The sequence below is a fragment of the Trachypithecus francoisi genome, unplaced genomic scaffold (genome assembly GCF_009764315.1).
Source record: "Trachypithecus francoisi isolate TF-2019V2 unplaced genomic scaffold, Tfra_2.0 Lachesis_group12, whole genome shotgun sequence".
Taxonomy (NCBI): domain Eukaryota; kingdom Metazoa; phylum Chordata; class Mammalia; order Primates; family Cercopithecidae; genus Trachypithecus; species Trachypithecus francoisi.
In genome coordinates, this window is record NW_022681457.1 from 85,627,906 (window position 1) to 85,649,253 (window position 21,348).

Consider the following 21,348-nt stretch of genomic DNA (forward strand, 5'->3'; position numbering starts at 1 on the left):
ACCTCAGCCTCCCAAGTAGCTAGGACTACAGGTTCACACCACCACACCAGACAATTTTGTAGAGACGGGGTTTGGCCACATTGCCCAGGCTGGTCTTAAACTCCTGAGCTTAAGCGATCCACCTGCTTCAGCCTCCCAAAGTGCTGAGATTACAGGCATGAACTGCCATGTACAGGCAGCTTCATACTTTCTATATCTGAGTCTTTTTTTCTTCTTGAGATGGAGTTTTGCTCTTGTTGTCCAGGCTGGAGCACAGTGGTATGATCTCGGGTTGCTGCAACCTCTGCCTTCCAGGTTCAAGCAATTCTCCTGTCTCAGCCTCCTTAGTAGCTGGGATTACAGGCACCCACTACCACACATAGCTAATTTTTGTATTTTTAGTAGAGACGGGGTTTCATCATGTTGCCTAAGCTGGTCTACAACTCCTAACCTCAAGTGATCCACCCTCCTTGGCCTCCCAAAGTGCTGGGATTATAAGCATTAGCCAGCATACCTGGTCTGTTTCTTTTAAAAACATATTTCTAGCCAGGCACGGTGGCTCACACCTGGTATCCCAGCACTTTGGGAGGCTGAGGCAGGAAGATCATTTCAGGTCACGAGTTCGAGACCAGCCTGGCCAACATCCAATATGGTGAAACCCTATCTCTATTAAAAATACAAAAACGGCCGGGCGCGGTGGCTCAAGCCTGTAATCCCAGCACTTTGGGAGGCCGAGGCGGGTGGATCACGAGGTCAGGAGATCGAGACCCTCCTGGCTAACACGGTGAAACCCCGTCTCTACTAAAAATACAAAAAAAACTAGCCGGGCGCGGTGGCGGGCGCCTGTAGTCCCAGCTACTCGGAGGCTGAGGCGGGAGAATGGCGGAAACCCGGGAGGCGGAGCTTGCAGTGAGCCGAGATCGCGCCACTGCACTCCAGCCTGGGCGACAGAGCGAGACTCCGTCTCAAAAAAAAAAAAAAAAAAAAAAAAAAATACAAAAACTAGTTGAGCGTGGTGGCGCATGCCTGTCATCCCAGCTACTCAGGAAGTGAGGCAAGAGAATCTTTTACCTGGGAGGCGGAGGTTGCAGTGAGCCGAGATGGTGCTACTGCACTCCAGCCTGGGCGACAGAGACTCTGTCTCAAAAACAAAAAACAAAAACCACAAGCTTCTAAACATGTTAACTATGGCTCATGCCTGAAATCCTAGCACTTTAGGAGGCCAAGGTGGGTGGATTGCTTGAGCACAGCAGTTTGAGACCAGCCTGGACAACATGGCAATACCCTGTCTCTACAAAAACTACAAAAGTTAGCCAGGCATAGCAGTGTACACCTGTGGTCCCAGAAACTGGGGAGGCTGAGTTGGTAGGATCGTTGGAGCCCAGGAATTCGAGGCTGCAGTGAGCCATCATCATGCCACTGCACTTAGGTCTTGGTGACACCCTGTCTCAAAAAAATAACTATTAAAGAATAAAATAGGTTGGGCATGGTGGCTCACGCCTGTTATCCCAGCACTTGGGAGGCCAAGGCAGGGCGGATCACAAGGTCAGGAGTTCGAGACCAGCCTGGTCAACATGGTGAAACCCATCTCTACTAAAAATATGAAAATTAGCTGGGCATGGTGATGCGTGACTATAGTCACAGCTACTAGGGAGGCAGAGGTGAGAGAATCACTTGAACCTGGGAGATGGAGGGTGCAGTTAGCTGAGATCGTGCCAGTGCACTCCAGCCTGGGCTACAGAGCAAAACAAGGAAAGGAGGGGGAGGGGGAGGGGAAGGGGGAGAGGATGGGAGAGGGGAGGGGAGAGGGAGAGGGGAGGGAAGAGAGGAGAGGGGAGGGGGAGGGGGAGGGGGAGGGGGGTGGGGGAGGGGGAGGGGGGTGGGGGAGGGGAAGGGGGAGGGGGAAGGGGGAGGGGAAGGGGAGGGAGGGAAGGAGAGGGGAGGGAGAGGAGGAGAAGGGGGGGTGAGGGGAGGGAACAGGAGGCGGGAGGAAAAGAAAGGCATGATCCAGGAGAAAATATTTTGAACAAATAGGATGGAGCAATCCTTTATTTTTACACACTTTGACAAGGAGGTTTTCTGTAAACAACCTTTCCAGTGGAGAACAGAGAACGGGAAAATCAGCCTCCAGACATCAGCAGCTGCTCCGCTCAGGGCCGAGGCTCCTCCTTGCCAATGTGGTGAGGTGGAGGGGTGTACTTCCCTTCCTTTATCAGCTTATCCCGCTGCTTCCTGATGGTACCCACACGTTTCATCTGTCAAAGGAAACGGCAATTAAACTGAGGGAGGAGATATGTGCCATAAAGTGAGAACTGGCAAAACCGACATCAATTTTGGTTTCATTTTTAAACTACAGAAGGCCTTTCATCTTACAGGGCCTCTGAAATGAAGTCTGCCTTCAAAGAATGAACATGAAATCACCTCCCAAGCTTTCAAACAAATTTTTAGTATACATAAACTCTCTGAAAACTAACAACTAAAATGTTCTTAATATATATAGCAATACGGATATTTGCAAAAACCTTTAAGAGGCACATTTGTGTACACTAAAATCTTTTAGAATATTAAAAGTTTAATCCCAGCACTTTGGGAGACTGAGGCGGGTGGATCACTGAGGTCAGGAGTTTGAGACCAGACTGGCCAACATTGTGAAACCCTGTGTCTACTAAAAATACAAAAATTAGCTGGGGATCACGGTGCACATCTGTAATCCCAGCTACTGGGGAGGCTGAGGCAGGAGAATCGCTTGAACTTGGGAGGCTGAGGTTGCAGTGAGCCAAGACTGCACTGCTGCACTCCAACCTGGGTGACAGAGCGAGATTTTGTCTCAATAAGTAAATAAATAAATAAACGCCGGGCTGGGCATGGTGGCTCACGCCTGTAATCCCAGCACTTTGGGAGGCCAAGGCGGGCGGATCACGAGGTCAGGAGTTCGAGACCAGCCTGGCCAATATGGTGAACTCCTGTCTCTACTAAAAATACAAAAATTAGCCAGTCGTGGGGGCACACGCCTGTGGTCCCAGCTACTTGGGAGGCTGAGGCAGGAAAATCGCTTGAACCTGGGAGGTGGAGGTTGTGGTGAGTCAAGATCACGGTACTGCACTCCAGCCTGGGCGACAGAGTGAAACTCTATCACACACAAAAAAATAAATAAATAAAATAAAATAAATAAATAAATAAAAGTTAAGACAACCTCAGCACTTACATATTCTATGTGGAAGTGGCACTGCTGCTGGTGACTATGCAGTGGGTATGAATGAAGCAGAAATAGCCACTATGAGGTCTCTTTTCTCCATATGGAAGTAAAGGCCTGATTCTTACTCAGCCACTAGTCACCGCTGAGTCCTGAATTCTGTCTCTTCTACTCAGATAGGGCATCGGTTGCTTCTCAACAAATCAAAGCTATGTTACAGCAAAGCCACAACAATGAACTGGTCCCTGGGTTCTGTGACACAGAAAATTTACTAATTCTGATCACACTATTCCTCTGCTCAAAACCCTCCAATGGCGTTCTATGTTAGTGAGACAAAAAGATGAATCCTTATCATGGCTTACAAGGCCTACCCTAGTGACTTCATCTCTTAATATTCCCCTAGCTCCCTCCAGTCGGCTCAGGGACCTTTGCACTTGCTGTTTTCTCTGCATGGAACATTCTTCCCTCATATCCATGTGGCTCGCTTTCTTTAATTCTCTGGTCTGTCTTCTTTTGCTGAGCTCTTCTCTGACTACCCTATTTAAAGTAGCATCCACCTAGCTCCTGCCCCTAGCACTTTCTACCCTTCTGCTGTTTATTCTCCTCACAGTACTTATTATTACCTGTATTTTTACTTGTTATTTTTCTGCCCTTCCTCCCACTATAGCATAAGTTCCACCGAGTCAGAGATTTGTTTGCTGTTTTGCTTACTGTATTCCTAGTGCCTAGACTAGTTCCTGACATAAGTTTTTTAACAAATGACTAACTTTGGCCGGGCGCGGTGGCTCAAGCCTGTAATCCCAGTACTTTGGGAGGCCGAGACGGGCGGATCATGAGGTCAGGAGATCGAGACCATCCTGGCTAAAACGGTGAAACCCCGTCTCTACTAAAAAATACAAAAAACTAGCTACAAAAAACTAGCTGGGCGTGGTGGCGGGCGCCTGTAGTCCCAGCTACTCGGGAGGCTGAGGCAGGAGAATGGCGTAAACCCGGGAGGCGGAGCTTGCAGTGAGCTCAGATCCGGCCACTGCACTCCAGCCTGGGCGACAGAGAGAGACTCCGTCTCAAAAAAAAAAAAAAAAAAAAACAAAAAAACATGACTAACTTTTCACAAAGATACGAAAAATTCGTATGTTCAGTTAAACATCTCACTAATCTTAAAGAAAGTGTTGATATAACTTCAGTAGAAAAAAACCCTGATATAAACATTAAACATTTTAAAAGATTACTTTCTTACCATTTATCTTAAAGTCTCCCAACACAAGACTAGTCATGATTTTGAACTATGACAATACTATATTTCAAATCTTCCTCTGAGCTAAAAGCAATAACTCTGGATAAAAGGATAGGTTTTGAAGCCAGCCTTGCCAGGATAAAATCCCAGCTCCACCATTTACTAGCTATGTAAGTTCAGGCAATGTCCTTAACTTTTCCTTGCCTTAAATTTTGTTTGTTCATCTGTTTGTTTTTTTTGAGACGGAGTTTCGCTCTTGTTGCCCAGGCGGGATGGAGTGCAGTGGCGTGATCTCAGCTCACTGCAACCTCCGCCTCTTGGGTTCAAGTGATTCTTCTGCCTCAGCCTCCTGAGTAGCTGGGATTACAGGCACCCCCTCACCATATCCAGCTAATTTTTTGCATTTTTAGTAGACAGGGGGTTTCGCCATGTTAGTCAGGCTGGTCTCGAACTCCTGACCTCAGGTAATCCATCTGCCTCAGACTCCCAAAATTAAATTTTTAACTGTATAATGGGGAAACTAATAGTAACTTATTTCATAGAATTATTGTGAGAAATAAATGCATTATAATATGCTAAGAACTTACAATAGGACTTGATTCTAATTCTCTGACTCATTAGCTTCTTCACTTACGGGGAGGTATCTATTCACTTAAGGTGACCCTGAAAATGGTAACTTACCTATTCATAAATTCACAGGATTGGGAAGTGACCTTACAGCAATTCTTTAATTGTTTCAGACAAGGAAATAAGACTAAGAAGGGAAAATGACTTGCTCAAAGTCACAAAACTAGTGGTGGTTTGCTGGACATGGCGGCTCATTTCTACAATCCCAGCAGTTTGGGAGGCCCAGGCAAGAGGATCGTTTGAGGGTAGGAGTTCAAGATCAGCATGGGAAACATAGCCAAACCTTGTCTCTACAAAAAATTTAAAAAGCTGCACATGGTGGCATGCACTTGTCCTAGCTACTTGGGAGGCTGAGGCAGGAGGATGACTTGAGCCTAGGAGCTCGAGAGTGCAGTAAGCTATGATCACGCCACTGCACTCCAGCCTGGGTGACAGAACAAGATCCTGTCTCAAAAACACCACTAACAGGATGGGTGTGGTGGCTCACACCTGTAATCTCAGCACTTTGGGAGGCCAATGTGGGATCGCTTGAGCCCAGGAGTTTAAGACCAGCCTAGGCAACACAGGGAGATCCCATTTCTATTTTATATACATAAAATCAAAATTAGGGCCAGGTGCAGTGTCTCACACCTGTAATCCCAGCACGTTGGGAGGCCAAGGCAGGGAGATCACTTGAGCTCAGAAGTTCAAGATCAGTCTGGGCAACACAGTGAAACCTTGTCTCTACTAAAACACAAAAAATTAGCTGGGCGTGGTAGTGCACTCCTGCAGTCCCAGCTACGTGGGAGGCTGAAGTGGAAGAATCACCTGAGCCCAAGTTGAGGCTGCAGTGAGCCGTGAACATGCAACCGCATTCCAGCCTGGGCGACGGGAGTGAGACGCTGTCTCAAGATACAGATTAAAATTAACCAACCAACAACAAATGAGTGGTGGCAGAACCAGCATCAGAACCTGACTCTCCTAACTCCCAATACAATGTTTTTTCTACCTTACTACAATGCCTCCTGTTGGTATCAATTCATAAAAATCTTTTTTTTTTCTTTTTTTTTTCTTGAGATGGAGTCTCGCTCTGTCGCCCAGGCTGGAGTGCAGTGGCGCGATCTCACTGCAAGCTCCACCTCTTGGGTTCACGCTATTCTCGTGCCTCAGCCTCTTGAGTAGCTGGGACTACAGGCACCAGCCACCATGCCTGGCTAATTTTTTTGTACTTTTAGTAGAGACGGTGTTTCACCATGTTGGTCAGGCTGGTCTCAAACTCCTGACCTCATGATCCGCCTGCCTCAACTTCTCAAAGTGCTGGGATTACAGGCCTGAGCTACCGTGCCCGGCCATCTTTTTTTTTTTTTTTTTTTTTGAGATGGAGTCCTGCTCTGCCGCCCAGACTGGAGTGCAGTGGAGTGATCTCAGCTCACCGCAACCTCTGCCTCTCGATTTCAGGCAATTCTCTTGCCTCACCCTCCTGAGTAGCTGAGATTACATGCGTCTGTCACCATGCCTGCGTAATTTTTGTATTTTTAGTAGAGACAAGGTTTCACCTTGTTGGCCAGGCTGGTCTTGAACTCCTGACCTCAGGTGATCTGCCCACCTCGGCCTCCCAAAGTGTTGGGATTACAGGCATGAGCCACCTTTTTTTTTTTTTTTTTTTTTTTGAGATAGTCTTGCTCTGTCTTCCAGGTTGGAGTGCAGCAGCATGACCTCGGCTCACTGCAACCTCCACCTCCCAGGTTCAAGCAATCTTCTGCCTTAGCCTCCTGAGTAGCTGGGACTACAAGGCGCCCACCACCATGCCTGAAAATACAAAAATACAAAATTTTTGTATTTTCAGTAGAGACAGGGTTTCACCATATTGACCAGGTTGGTCTCAAACTCCTGACCTCATGATTCACCAGCCTCGGCCTCCCAAAGGGATTACAGGCTTGAGCCACAGTGCCTGGCCAACTCATTCAATTTTTGAGGAGGTGAACACTAAGCTGTTAACATCCTTTTTCCACTGCATCATTGTTCAGACTCATGTACAGCAATCTCATTAACACCTCCATCTTCTTCAGAGTGGAATGAATCCAGATATTTTGAATGTAATGGATTTGCAAGGTTAAACCTCTTTTGGATTCAATGAATTTGAAATATTTTCACCCAAAGATTTTCAAGGGTCAACATTCAAAGCTAGTTGATATTCTCTGCTTCACAGCCAACTGAAAAAATGGGTATACACACACATGCAATTTCTAACCTAGTGGCTAGAGCAGGGTAAAATACTAAGGAAAATTTGGGAGAAGAGAAAGAATGCTGAGAAACAATGGGCCATCCTCATATCTGAAGGCATTTAATTTCCTCATCATGGTACCAAAGTAGGAAAGGTATTTCACCAGAAAAGCTTTGCCAATTCACATTTTGGCAAGCCACTGCCCACTAAAAACACTTGAGTAATCCCAAAGGAGGCCGGGCATGGTGGCTCACGCCTGTGATCCCAGTACTTTGGGAGGCCGAGGCGGGATGATCACCTGAGGTCAGGAATTCAAGACAAGCCTGGTCAGTATGGTGAAACCCCATCTCTACTGAAAATACAAAAATTAGCTGGGCGTGGTGGCAGGCGCCTATAATCCCAGCTACACGGGAGGCTGAGGCAAGAGAATCGCCTGAACCGGGGAGGCAGAGGCTGCAGTGAGCCGAGGTCGCACCATCGCACACCAGCCTAGGGGACAAAAGCAAGACTTCGTCTTTAAAAAAAAAAAAAAAATCCCAAAGGAACAAGAAAGTAATTCAGCTTCCATCTCCATCACTTCCTTACCGTTTTCTGCCGAAGCAAACACTCTACAAAATCATCATATTCTATCTTGCACTCTTTCTCTGCCCGGATAGCACCAATTCCATGTGCACATTCTATCCATTCTTTTTCAAAAGCATGGCATCGAGTAGCAACCTTGTAGGGCTGTTCAGCACTCTGGATTGTCCACCATCGATCTATGTTAAGGCCGAACCTTTTCTGGATGTCCAAGAAAGGCATGGCTGTAATGGAAGACTTAAAAAAATAAGTAAATAAAATCCCACAAGAAGGCAGTCAACTAAGAAATTTCTAAGAAAAAATTAGATAATCATGATAAGTAGCCCTCTAGAACACTGTTTGATATTATTCTCCTGATTTCTTCTCACCAAACCTTTTCATTAAATAGGTTCTTCCAGTTTACGGCAGATAAGCAGTTTTTGTGCTTCTTGAAAACTCAAGGAAAAGATAATTACAACTAAAGAACAATGCATAGAAATACTTTCTAGGTCGGAAGCAGTGGCTCACCCATCATGTGAGATGGAGTCTTGGTCTGTCACCCAGGCTGCAGTGCATGGCGTGATCTCGGCTCACTGCAACCTCCACCTTCTGGGTTCAAGGGATTCTCCTGCCTCAGCCTCCCAAGTAGCTGGGACTACAGGTGCACGCCACCACACTCGGCTAATTTTTGTATTTTCAGTAGAGACGAGGTTTCAGCATGTTGGCGAGACTGGTCTCAAACTCCCGACCTCAGGTGATCCGCCCGCCTTGGCCTCCCAAAGTGATGGGATCACAGGTGTGAGCCACTGCGCCAGGCCTAAAAAAATTTTTTTTAATTAGCCACTTGTGGGCCAGGCGAGGTGGCTCATGCCTATAATCCCAGCACTTTGGGAGGCCAAGGTGGGTGAATCACCTAAGGTCAGGAGTTCAAGACCAGCCTGGCCAACATGGTGAAACCCCATCTCTACTAAAAATATAAAAAAATTATCTGGGCGTGTTGTCACATGCCTGTAATCCCAACTATTCGGGAGGCTGAGACAGGAGAACTGCTTGAACCCGGGAGACGGAGCAAGCCAAGATCGTGCCATTGTACTCCAGCCCGGATGACAGAGCAAGACTCCGTCTCAAAAAAAAAAAAAAAAGGACCAGGCGTGGTGGTTCACGCCTGTGATCCCAGCACTTTGGGAAGCCAAGGCGGGTGGATCACGAGGTCAGGAGATTGAGAGCATCCTGGCTAACATGGTGAAACCCCGTCTCTACTAAAAATACAAAAAATTAGCCAGGCGTGGTGGCGGGCGCCTGTAGTCCCAGCTACTCGGGAGGCTGAGGCAGGAGAATGGCGTGAACCCAGGAGCCGGAGGTTGCAGTGAGCCGAGATCGCGCCACTGCACTCCAGCCTAGGTGACAGAGCAAGACTCCATCTCAAAAAAAAAAAAAAGAAGAAGAAGAAGAAGAAAAGAATTTGGATCCTTTGGTCAGGTTCTCTGTCTCAAAAAACAAAGAAGAAAAAAAAAGAATTTGGATCCTTTGGTCAGATTCTCTGTCTCAAAAAAAATAAATAAATAAAAAAGGCACTTGTGGTGGTATGCACCTGTAGTCCCAGCTACTCCTAAGGCTGAGGCAGGAGATTGAGGCCAGGAGTTCAAGGCTTCAGTGAGCTATGACCTGGCCACTGCACTCCATCCTGGGGGACAAAGCGAGATCCTGTCTCAAAAAAAATTAAAAAAACCCAGAGTGAAAGAAATGGGTTAAGACTTACTTTGTAGAATATAACAGATATTAGGGGAAAAAAAAGTTTATATGCAAATACACAATAATGTTAAATGTAAAAAAAACAGTATTCCCAAAAAAAAAAAAAAAGCCTCACTGCCTAAGATGACTGAAAGGAAGCACATGGGCAGACTCACAAATATCAATATAAATGTGTACTCATGGTAAATGTAAAGAATATAGCCGGGCGGCCGGGCGCGGTGGCTCAAGCCTGTAATCCCAGCACTTTGGGAGGCCGAGTCGGGTGGATCACGAGGTCAGGAGATCGAGACCATCCTGGCTAACACGGTGAAACCCCGTCTCTACTAAAAATACAAAAAACTAGCCGGGCGAGGTGGTGGGCGCCTGTAGTCCCAGCTGCTCGGGAGGCTGAGGCAGGAGAATGGCGTGAACCCGGGAGGCGGAGCTTGCAGTGAGCCGAGATCGGCCACAGCACTCCAGCCTGGGCGACAGAGCGAGACTCCGTCTCAAAAAAAAAAAAAAAAAAAAAAAAAAGAATATAGCCGGGCGCAGTGGCTCACACCTGTAATCCCAGCACTCTGGGAGGCCAAGGCAGGCGGATCACCTGAGGCTGAGAGTTCAAGACCAGCCTGACCAACATGGCGAAACCCCGTCTCTATTTAAAAAAAATACAAAATTAGCCAGGCGTGGGGGCGCATGCCTGTAATCCCAGCTACTAGGAAGGCTGAGGCAGGAGAATCGCTTGAATCCGGGAGGCGGAAGTTGCGATGAAACGAGATCGCGCCATTGCACTGCAGCCTGCATCTCAACAAAAAGGTGAATTTAACTTCTAAAGTTCCTTCCCATCCCTCAGTCATCATTTACTGAGTAGTTACGTTCCAGGCACTCAGATGCGGGGGAAAGCAGCTCCAACGTAAGCACCAGAGACACACACACTCGGAATTGGGAATACACTGCAAGGAACACGAGTGGGTAAGAGCTAGAAGGAGGAAGCACCAACTCTGCCCGGAGACTTGAAAATGCCTTTAAGATGGCTTGCGAGTTCGCCAAGTGAAGATCAATGGGCAGAGTGTTCCAGTTGGGCAATAGCCCGAGTTACAGACAGCCGGAGGCGCTGGGTATGTTTGGGGGACAATGGAGCGCAGTGTGCATGACAGAAAAAAGAATGAAATGAGCTCAGGAGGTTGACGGGGCCGAAATCACGCAGAGCCTGGAAAGCTGGGATAAGGATCGTAGACTTTAGGTTAAGAAACAGAAAACCAAAACATTAGTCCGGCAAAAACCTAAACAAATCTAGAAAGTGGAGACAGCGGCAATCTCCAGGCTTCGGTGCCATTAGCTGTGGAGGTGAAGCGGCCTGGGAGGGCAGGGAACACGCCCTGAGTTTGGGTCTGGGAGAAGGGAACACACAGCAAGCCAAGAGGAAATCTGTTAAAGAGACCTCGGAAGGAAGGTCCTTAACCTAAACTGACGCGCGGATATAAGCAGCCCCTACCGATCTGATGCTCATACCCTTGTCTCTTCTCTGGCCGCCGCTTCAGGACGACTAGCTTGCGACGCGGACGCCTGCCGTAAAGGATGACCTCAGCGCGACGTTTGCAGCGCGACGCCGGAAGCTGACCTTCCCTCAGCCGTCTCCCCCGAAAACCACAGAAACCAAGCCGGTTGGCCTGGTGTGGTGCTGACGTCTGCAATCCCAGCACCTTGGAAGGCTGAGGCAGGAAGATCGCTTCAGCCCAGGAGTTCGAGACCAGCCTGGGCAACATGGCGAAACTCCCGTCTCTACAAAAAATAAAAAATTAGCCGGGCATGGTGGTGCATGCCTGTGGTTCCAGCTACTCAGGAGGCTGAGGTGGGAGGATCGCTTGAGCCCAGGAGATCGCGGCTGTAGTGAGCCATGATCACACCATTCCATTGCATTCCAGCCCTGGCAGCACAACAAGACCTTATCTCAGGGGGAGACAGCGAGAGCGAGAGAGAGAGAGAGAGGAAGAAAAAGAGAGAGAGGAGGTAGAGAGAGAAAGAAAAGAAACCAAACCCATCAATTATAGAGACACAGGAGAGGCCTAGCCATTAGTGAGTCCTTGCCCCTTTCTTGCACTGTGCCTAGCACGCTCATGCCAACACTGACTGGTGAGAGACTTCACCAAAGTCACAGGAGAGAAAGAACACTGGCTCCCTGCCTGCCTACTAGTGGTTAAGCACATGGACTATAAACCCAAACCACCACGTGGGGTCAAATGTAGGCCCCCAGCCGGCCGCAATGGCTCAGGCCTGTAATCGCAGCACTTTGAGAGGCCGAGGTGGACCTCGAGCTCCGGAGATCGAGACCATCCTGGCCAATATGGTGAAACTCTGTCTCCACTAAAAATACAAAACTTAGCTGGGCGTGGCAGCAAGTACCTGTAATCCCAGCTGCTGGGAGGCTGAAGCAGGAGAGTCGCTTGAACCCGGGAGGCAGAGACTGCAGTGAGCCGAGATCGCGCCACTGCACTCCAGCCTGGGGACAGAGCTAGACTCCGTCTCAAAAAAAAAAGTAGACCCCCACCACCAATTTCGTGTGACCCTAGGAAAGTTTCTTAACTTCACTGTGCCTCAGTCTCCTCATCTGTTAAGATAATTATGGTACTCACAATGGAGGGCTGCTATAGAGATGAACTGATTTATGTATAAAGCACTGAGGCGGTGGCTAGCACACGGGAAACATTCCAAGGCAGTCGCAGTTCTTTGATGTCTCAGCTTTCAGTTTGTGAATCAACTGCTCCCATGCTTGTCATCTGTTCCAGAACCTCCAATGACTCCCTTTGACTACATCAGAGACTCTAAAGTGCTGTGTTATGTCTTTGGGGGGTGAACCACAGGGTGCATGGGATATTATACATTGGAGGTATGGGAGGAAAATACTAGAACATATATATATATATAATTATTATTGTTGAGACAGGGTCTCACTCCCATTGCCCTGCTGGAGTGCAGTGGTACAATCACAGTTCACTGCAGCCTCAACCTCCCCGAGCTCTGGTGATCCTCCCACTTCAGCCTCCCAAATAGCTGGGACCATATGTGCATGCCACCACGCGCCTGGCCGTCTTTATTATTATTATTATTATTTTATTTGAGATAGGGTTTCACTCCATCACCCAGGCTGGAGTGCAGTAGTGCTATCATAGCTCACTGCAGCCTCAAACTCCAGGGCTCAAGCAGTCTTCCTGCCTCAGCCTCCCAAGTAGCTGGGACTACAGATATGCCACTGTGCCCAGCTAATTCTTTTTTTTTTTTTTCGAGACAGAGTTTTGCTCTGTCACCAGGCTGGAGTGCAGTGGCGCGATCTTAGCTCACTGCAACCTCCACCTACCAGGTTCAAGTGATTCTCCTGCCTCAGCTTCCCAAATAGCTGGGACTATAGGTGTGTGCCACCATGCCCAGCTAATTTTTGTATTTTTTTTAGTGGAGACGAGGTTTCACCATATTGGCCAGGATGGTCTCAATCTCTTGACCTCATGATCTGCCCGCCTTGGCCTCCCAAAGTGCTGGGATTACAGGCGTGAGCCACTGCGCCCAGCCAAGATAATTCTTTAAAAATTTTTTTTTGTGGAGATGAGGGTCTCTCTATATTTCCCAGGCTGGTCTCCACCTCCTGGGCTCAAGTGATCATCCTGCCTGGGCCTCCCAATGTGCTGAGATTACAGGCATGAGCCACCATGCCTGGCTCTTTTATACATTTTTTTTTAACACCCTGAGAGAGAGTTGAGGGCAGGCTGCTTGTAAGGATGAGACAGCCTCTTTTATACATTGTTAACCTAAGAAAAAATGGGGTGCCCTTGAAAGAGTTTTTTAAGATTAGAAAACAAGGGCCAGGTACAGTGGCTAATGCCTGTAATCCCAGCATTTTGGGAGGTTGAGGCAGGCAGATCACCTGAGTTCAGGAGTTCAAGACAAGCCTGGCCAATATGGTGATACCCTGTCTCTACTAAAAATACAAAAAAATTAGCCAGGCATGGTGGCGGGCACCTGTAATCCAAGCTACTTAGGAGGCTGAGGCAGGAGCATCGCTTGAACCCAAAAGGCAGAGGTTGCCATGAACCGAAAGCACACCATTGCACTCCAGCCTGGGCAAGAAGAGTGAAACTCTGTCTCAAAAAAAAAAAAAAAAAAAGAAGAAGAAGAAAGAAAACACAAGGAAGTCAGAAGGAGCCAAATCAGGACTGTAAGGTGGATGCCTAATGATTTCCCATCAAAACTCTTGCAAAATTGCCCTTGTTTGCTGAGAGGAATGAGCAGGAACATTGTCATAGTGGAGAATGACTCTCTGGTGAAGCTGTCCCAGGCATTTTTCTGCTAAAACTTTTGCTAGCTTTCTCAAAACACTCTCATCATAAGCAGATGTTATTGTTCTTTGGCCCTCCAGAAAGCCAATAAACAAAATGCCTTGAACATTCAAAAAAACGAATGTTTTTTTCAAAAAACTGGTCCACTTTTGCTTTGACCAGACACTTCCACCTCTTGGTAGCCATTGCTTTGGTTGTGCATTGTCTTTAGGATTGTACTGGTAAAGCCGTGTTTCATCTCCTATTACAATTCTTCAAAGAAATGCTTCAGGATCTTCATCCCGCTTATTTAAAATTCCCATGGAAAGCTCTGCAGCTGATCTGGGCATGATGGTTTGGCACCTGCCAAGTGGAATGTTTGCTCAACTTTAGTTTTTCAGTCAGAATCATGTAAGCCAAACCAAGTGAGATGCCTATCGTGTTGGTTATTATTCTGCTGTTGTCAATCCACTTCAGTTAGGACACAAAATGTTTTTCTCATAAATTGATGTGGATGGTCTGCCACTGTGGGTTTCATCTCCAACATCATTTCATCCCTTTTTTATTTTGTTTCTTTTTTGAGATGGAATCTTGCTCTGTTGCCCAGGCTGGAGTGCAATGGCGTGGTCTTGGCTCACTGCAACCTCTGCCTCTCGGGTTCAAACAATTCTCCTGCCTCAGCCTTCCTGGGTAGCTGGGATTATAAGCGCCCACCACCATGCCCAGCTAATTTTTGTATTTTTAGTAGAGATGGGGTTTTGCCATGTTGGCCAGGCTGGTCTTGAACTCCTGACCTCAGGTGATTCACCTGCCTTAGTATCTCAAAGTGCTGAGATTACAGGCATGAGCCACCACGCCTGGCCAAGTATTCTTAAAGAAGATAATACTATGAGTCTGTAGTAGAGGGACAGTCCAGCCTCATCTCATCCCTTCTTAAAACAAATTATCTGGCCGGGTGTGGTGGCTCATACTTATAATGCCAGCACTTTGGGAGGCCGAGCAGGTGTATCACCTGAGGTCAGGAGTTCAAAATCAGCCTGTCCAACATGGCAAAACCCCGTCTCTACTAAAAATACAAAAATTAGCCAGGCATAGCTGGGTGCAGTGGCTCATGCCTGTAATCCTAGCACTTTGGGAGGCCAAGGCAGGTGGATCACCTGAGACCTCAAGTTATCTATTTGTAAACTGCTGATTTCTTTGAGGCATTGTCCCCATAAGCTTTTCATAAAGCCTCAGTGATCTCACCATTCTTCCACCCAAGCTTAACCATAAACTTGATATTCATTCTTGCTTCAATTTTAGCAGAATTCATGTTGCTCTTACAGGGGCTCTTTTCAAACGAATGTCTTATCCTTCATAGTGCCTCAGAGTAGATCCTGCTCAGACATGTTATAACAAGTTAGTACAAATTTATTTTGGTGCAAAAATTTTTTGAGATCTATGCATAGCTTTTTCATAATACACATTTTTCATAAACTTTGTGAAGACCTCTTGTATGTCCAGCTGAATACTGCAGGATTATATAACTGGTAGCTCACGGCCCTTGCTCACGAAGTGCTAGTGGCAAGTTATCACTAATTTTTCCAGTCCCCTGCCCCCTTTCTTGTTTGTTGATGGTGACATCTTCCCAGCCACTTAGGCAGCAAACCCTGGAGTTGTATTCTACCTTTTCCTTTTCTTTCATCCAGTATTTAATTACAGCACAAGTTCTGTCAAATATTCCTTCAACAAATTGCTAATTTATCTCTTCCTTCTTGTCTCCTAACTCCTCACTTCAATCTGTTCTGCATGACTGGTCATCCTAAAATACAGATTTCATCATGTCATTCCTCAGAAATACCATGCAGCGTTGGACATGATGGCTCATGCCTGTAATCTCAGCACTTTAGGAGGCCAAAGTGGATTGCTTGAGCCCAGGAGTTCAAGACCAGCCTGAGCAACATAGTGAGACCTTGTCTATACAAAAACAACAAAAAAAATTAGCTGGGCATGGTGATGTTTTGCTTGTAGTGCCAGCTACTCAGAAGGCTGAGGCAGGAAGATCACTTGAGCCCAAAAGGTTGAGGCTGCAGTGAGCTATGATTGAGTTACTGAACTCCAGTCTTGTGACAGAGCAAGACCCTGTCAAAAAGAGAGAGAGAGATGGGCGCAGTGGCTCACGCCTGTAATCCCAGCACTTTGGGAGGTCAAGGTGGGCAGATCACCTGAGGTTGGGAGTTCGAGACCAGCCTGACTAACATGGAGAAACCCTGTCTCTACTAAAAATACAAAATTAGCTGGGTGTGGTGGCTCATGCCTGTAATCCTAGCTACTTGGGAGGCTGAGGCAGGAGAATCGCTTGAACCCAGGAGGCAGAGGTTGCAGACTATGCCATCACATTCCAGCCTGGGCAACAAGCGTGAAATTCCATCTCAAAAATAAATAAATAAAAAGAAATGAAATAGGAGATATTACAACTGACATCACTGAAATATGAAAGATCATTCAAGGCTACTATGAACACCTTTACGCACATAAACTAGAAAACCTAAAAGAGACGGATAAATTCCTGGAAAAATACAACCCTCCTAACTTAAATTGGATACCCTGAACAGAACAATAACAAGCAGTGAGATTGAAATGGCAATTTAAAAATTACCAACAAAAAAAGTCCAGAACCAGATGGATTCACAGCAGAATTCTACCAGACATTCAAAGAAGAATTGGTACCAAACATTTTGACACTATTCCACAAGATAAAGAAGGAACCCTCCCTAATTCATTCTATGAAGCCAGCATCACCCTAATGCCAAAACCAGGGAAGGACATAACCAAAAAAGAAAACTACAGACCAATATCCTTGATGAACATAGATTCTAAAATCCTTAACAAAATACTAACTGACTGAATCCAATAACATATCAAAAAGATAATCCACCATGATGAAGTGGGTTTCATGCCAAAGACCCAAAGATGCAGGGATGGTTTAACATATGCAAGTCAATAAATGTGACATACCACATAAACAAGAATTAAAAACAAAAATCACATGATCATCTCAATAGATGCAGAAAAAGCATTCAATAAAATCCAGCATCACTTTATGATTAAAACTCTCAGCAAAATTGGGTCAGGCATGGTGGCTCATGCCTGTAATCCCAGCACTTTGGGAGGCTGAGGTGGGCGGATCCCGAGATCAGGAGTTCGAGACCGGCCTGACCAACATGATGAAACATCGTCTCTACTAAAAATACAAAAATTAGCCAGGCGTGGTGACACGCGCCTGTAATCCCAGCTACTCAGGAGGCTGGGGCAGGAGAATTGCTTGAACCAGGGAGGCAGAGGTTGCAGTGAGCCAAGATTGTACGACTGCACTCCAGCCCAGGTGACAGAGTGAGACTCTGTCTCAGAAAAAAAAAACAAACAAAAACCTCTCAGCAAAATTGGCATACAAGGGACATATCTCAATGTAATAAAAGCCATCTATGGGGCCGGGCGCGGTGGCTCAAGCCTGTAATCCCAGCAATTTGGGAGGCCGAGACGGGCGGATCACGAGGTCAGGAGATCGAGACCATCCTGGCTAACACGGTGAAACCTCGTCTCTACTAAAAAATACAAAAACTAGCCAGGCGAGGTGGCGGGCGCCTGTAGTCCCAGCTACTCGGGAGGCTGAGGCAGGAGAATGGAGTAAACCTGGGAGGCGGAGCTTGCAGTGAGCTGAGATGCGGCCACTGCACTCCAGCCCCGGCGACAGAGCAAGACTCCGCCTCAAAAAAAAAAAAAAAAAAAAAAAGCCATCTGTGGCAAACCCACAGCCAACGTAATACTGAATGGGGAAAAGTTGAAAGCATTCCCTCTGAGAATGGAAACAAGACAGATTGCCCACTCTCACCACTCCTTCTCAACGCGGTACTGGAAGTCCTAGCCAGAGCAATCAGGCAAGATAAAGAAATAAAGGGCACCCAGGCCGGGCGCGGTGGCTCAAGCCTGTAATCCCAGCACTTTAGGAGGCCGAGACGGGTGGATCACGAGGTCAGGAGATTGAGACCATCCTGGCTAACACGGTGAAACCCCGTCTCTACTAAAAAATACAAAAAACTAGCCGGGCGAGGTTGCGGGCACCTGTAGTCCCAGCTACTCGGAGGCTGAGGCATGAGAATGGCATAAACCCCGGAGGCGGAGCTTGCAGTGAGCTGAGAACCGGCCACTGCACTACAGCCCGGGCGACAGAGCGAGACTCCGTCTAAAAAAAAAAAAGAAATAAAGGGCACCCAAACTGGTAAAGAGGAAGTCAAACTGTCACTGTTTGCTGACGATATGATTGTTTACCTTGAAAACCCTAAAGACTCCTCCAGAAAGCTCCTCAAACTGATAAAAGAATTCAACAAAGTTTCTGGATACAAGATTAATGTACACAGATCAGTAGCTCTTCTATACACCAACAGCAACCAAGTGGAGAATCAAATCAAGAACTCAGCTCTGCTGGGCACGGTGCCTCACACCTGTAATCCCAGCACTTTAGGAAGCCAAGGCCAGTGGATCACCTAAGGTTGGGAGTTCGAGACCACCCTGGCCAACTTGGTGAAGCCCCGTCTCTGCTAAAGATATAAAAATTTGGCTGGGCGCAGCGGCTCATACCTGTAATCCCTGCACTTTGGGAGGCTGAGAAGGGCAGATCACAAGGTCAGGAGTTTGAGACCAGCCTGACCAACATGGTGAAACCCTGTCTCTACTAAAAAAAAATACACAAATCAGCTGGGCATGGTAGCAGGTGCCTGTAATCCCATCTACTCGTGAGGTTGAGGCAGGAGAATCACTTGAACCTGGGAGGCAGAAGTTGCAGTGAGCCAAGATCGCACCACTGCACTCCAGTCTGGGTAATGGAGTGGGACTCTCTCTCAAAACAAACAAACAAACAAACAAACAAACAAACAAACACAAAAAACTCAGCCCCCTTTACAATAGCTGCAAAAAATAATAATAAAATATTGAGGAATATACCTAACCAAGGAGGCAAAAGACCTCTACAAGGAAAACTACAAAACACCGCTGAAAGAAATGATAGATGACACAAACAAATGGAAACACATCCCATGTTCATGGATGGGTAGAATCAATATTGTGAAAATGACCATACTGGCCAAAAGCAATCTATAAATTCAATGCAATTCCCATCAAAATACCACTGCCATTTTTCACAGAATTAGAAAAAACAATTCTAAAAAAAAAAAATTATAAAATTTATATGGAACCAAAAAAGAGCTTGCATAGCCAAAGCAAGACTAAGCAGAAAGAACAAATCTGGAGGCATCACATTACCTGATTTTAAACTATACTGTAAGGCCATAGTCACAAAACAGCATGGTACTGGTATAAAAATAGGCACGTAGGCAGTGTGGTGGCTCACACCTGTAATCCTAGCATTTTGGGAGGCCAAGACAGGTGGATCACCTGAGGTCAGGAGTTTGACACCAGCCTGGCCAATATGGCCAAACCCCATGTCTACTAAAAATACAAAAATTAGCCCAGCGTGGTGGCACACACCTGTAATCCCAGCTACTCGGGAGGCTGAGGAAGGAGAATTGCTTGAGCCTGGAAGGTGGAGGTTGCAGCGAGCCAAGATCACACCACTGCACTCCAGCCTGCTCGACGGGAGCGAGACTCCATCTCAAAAAGAAAAATAATAATAAAAAAAAAATAAATAGGCACAGAGACCAATGGAACAGAATAGAGAACCCAGAAATAAACCCAAATATTTTTACGCAACTAATCTTTGACAAAGCAAACAAAAACATAAAGTGAGGAAAGAACACCTTTTCAACATATGGTGCCTGGACAATTGGCTAGCCACATGTAGGAGAATGAAACTGGATCCGCCTCTCTCACCTTATATAAAAATCAACTCAAGATGGATTAAGGACTTAAATCTAAGACCTGAAACTATAAAAAGTCTAGAAAATAACTTAGACATTGGCTGAGGCAAGAATTTCATGGCCAAAACCCAAAAGCAAATGCAATAAAAACAAAGACAAATAGTTGGGACTTAATTAAACTGAAGAGATTTTGCATGGCAAAAGGAACAGCCAGCAGAGTAAACAGACAACCCACAGAGTGGGAGAAAATCTTCACAATCTATATCTGACAAAGGATTAATATCCAGAATCTACAACAAACTCAAACAAATCAGTAAGAAAAAAAAAAATCCCGTCAAAAAGTGGGCTAAGGACATGAATAGACAGTTATCAAAAGAAGATACACAAATGACCAACAAACATATGAAAAAAAGCTCAACGTCACTAATGATCAGGGAAATGTAAATCAAAACCGTAATGCGATACCAACATACTCCTACAAGAATGAACGTAATAAAAAAATTCAAAAACAGGCATGGTGGCTCATGCCTGTAATCTCAGCACTTTGGGAGGCCAAGGCAGGTAGATCACCTGAGGCCAGGAGTTTGAGACCAGCCTGGCCAACATGGTGAAAGCCTGTCTCTACTAAAAGTACAAAAATTAGCTGTGCGTGGTGGCAGGCACCTGTAATCCCAGCTACTCGGGAAGCTAAAGCATGAGAATCACTTAAACCTGGGAGTCAGAGGTTGTAGTGAGCTGAGATCACACCATTGCACTCCAGCCTGGGGGAAGTACAAGACTCTTGTCTCTAAAAAATAAAATAAAATAAAATAAAATAAAATAAAATAAAACAAAACAAAAAAGCAGTAGTATTGGCATAGATGTGGTGATCACGGAACACTTCTACACTGCTGGTGGGAATGTAAACTAGTACAACCACTATGGAAAACTGTGTGGAGATTCTTTAAAGAATTAAAAGTAGAACTACCATTTGATCCAGCAATCTCACTACTGGGTATCTATCCAGAGGAAAAGAAGTCATTATATGAAAAAGATACTTGCACACACGTTTATAGCAGCACAATTCACAGTTGCAAAAATGTGGAACCAACCCAAATGCCCATCAATCAACGAGTGGATAAATAAACTGTGGGCTGGGCGCAGTGGTTCATACCTGTAATCCCAGCACTTTGGGAAGCCAAGGTGGGCAGATCCTGAGGTCAGGAGATGGAGACCATCCTGGCGAACATGGTGAAACCCCGTCTCTACTAAAAATACAAAAAATTAGCCGGGCGTGGTGGCACGTACCTGTAGTCCCAGCTACTCAGGAGGCTGAGGTAGGAGAATCACTTGAACCCAGGAGGCGGAGGTTGCAGTGAGCTCAGTTTGCACCACTGCACTCCAGCCTGGGCAACAGAGCAAGACTCCGTCTCAAAAAAAAAAAAAAAATAGAAACTGTGGTGTATATATATATACAATAGAATACTACTCAGCCATAAAAAGGAATGAATTAATGGCATTTGCAGCGACCTGGATGAGATTGGAGACTAATATTCTAAGTGAAGTAACTCAGGAATGGAAAATCCAACATTGTATGTTCTCACTGATATGTGGGAGTTAAGCTATGAGGACGCAAAGACTTAAGGATGATACAGTGGACTTTGGGGACTTGGGAAAAAGGGCGG

General features: G+C 46.2%; 1 protein-coding gene across 2 annotated transcripts; it reads right to left on the reverse strand.

The window, feature by feature from the left end:
* Positions 1–1,997: 1,997 nt before the first annotated feature.
* On the reverse strand, positions 1,998–11,328 carry NDUFS5 (NADH:ubiquinone oxidoreductase subunit S5). 2 transcript variants are annotated; one of them, XM_033227024.1, is made up of 3 exons: positions 11,021–11,328; positions 7,822–8,039; positions 1,998–2,234 (listed from the first exon to the last, which is right to left on the reverse strand). In XM_033227024.1, the coding sequence occupies exons 1-3, from the start codon at positions 11,289–11,291 to the stop codon at positions 2,130–2,132; spliced, it is 594 nt and encodes a 197-aa protein (XP_033082915.1). In that variant the 5' UTR covers positions 11,292–11,328; the 3' UTR covers positions 1,998–2,129. The 2 variants fall into 2 exon arrangements, with proteins under 2 accessions (XP_033082915.1, XP_033082916.1); XM_033227025.1 differs by having other exon boundaries at positions 11,038–11,151.
* Between the last annotated feature and the right edge of the window lie 10,020 nt (positions 11,329–21,348).

What these genes read in the sequence shown, in the direction of transcription:
- NDUFS5 (XM_033227024.1), bottom strand. Translation starts at nt 11,291, where the DNA reads ATGTTGCCCAGGCTGGTCTCGAACTCCTGGGCTGAAGCGATCTTCCTG. An exon ending in AGGGTATGAGCATCAGATCG is followed by an intron (nt 8,040 to 11,020) that starts GTAGGGGCTGCT and finishes CTTCCATTACAG; the next exon opens with CCATGCCTTTCTTGGACATC. An exon ending in GTTTGCTTCGGCAGAAAACG is followed by an intron (nt 2,235 to 7,821) that starts GTAAGGAAGTGA and finishes TTCCTTTGACAG; the next exon opens with ATGAAACGTGTGGGTACCAT.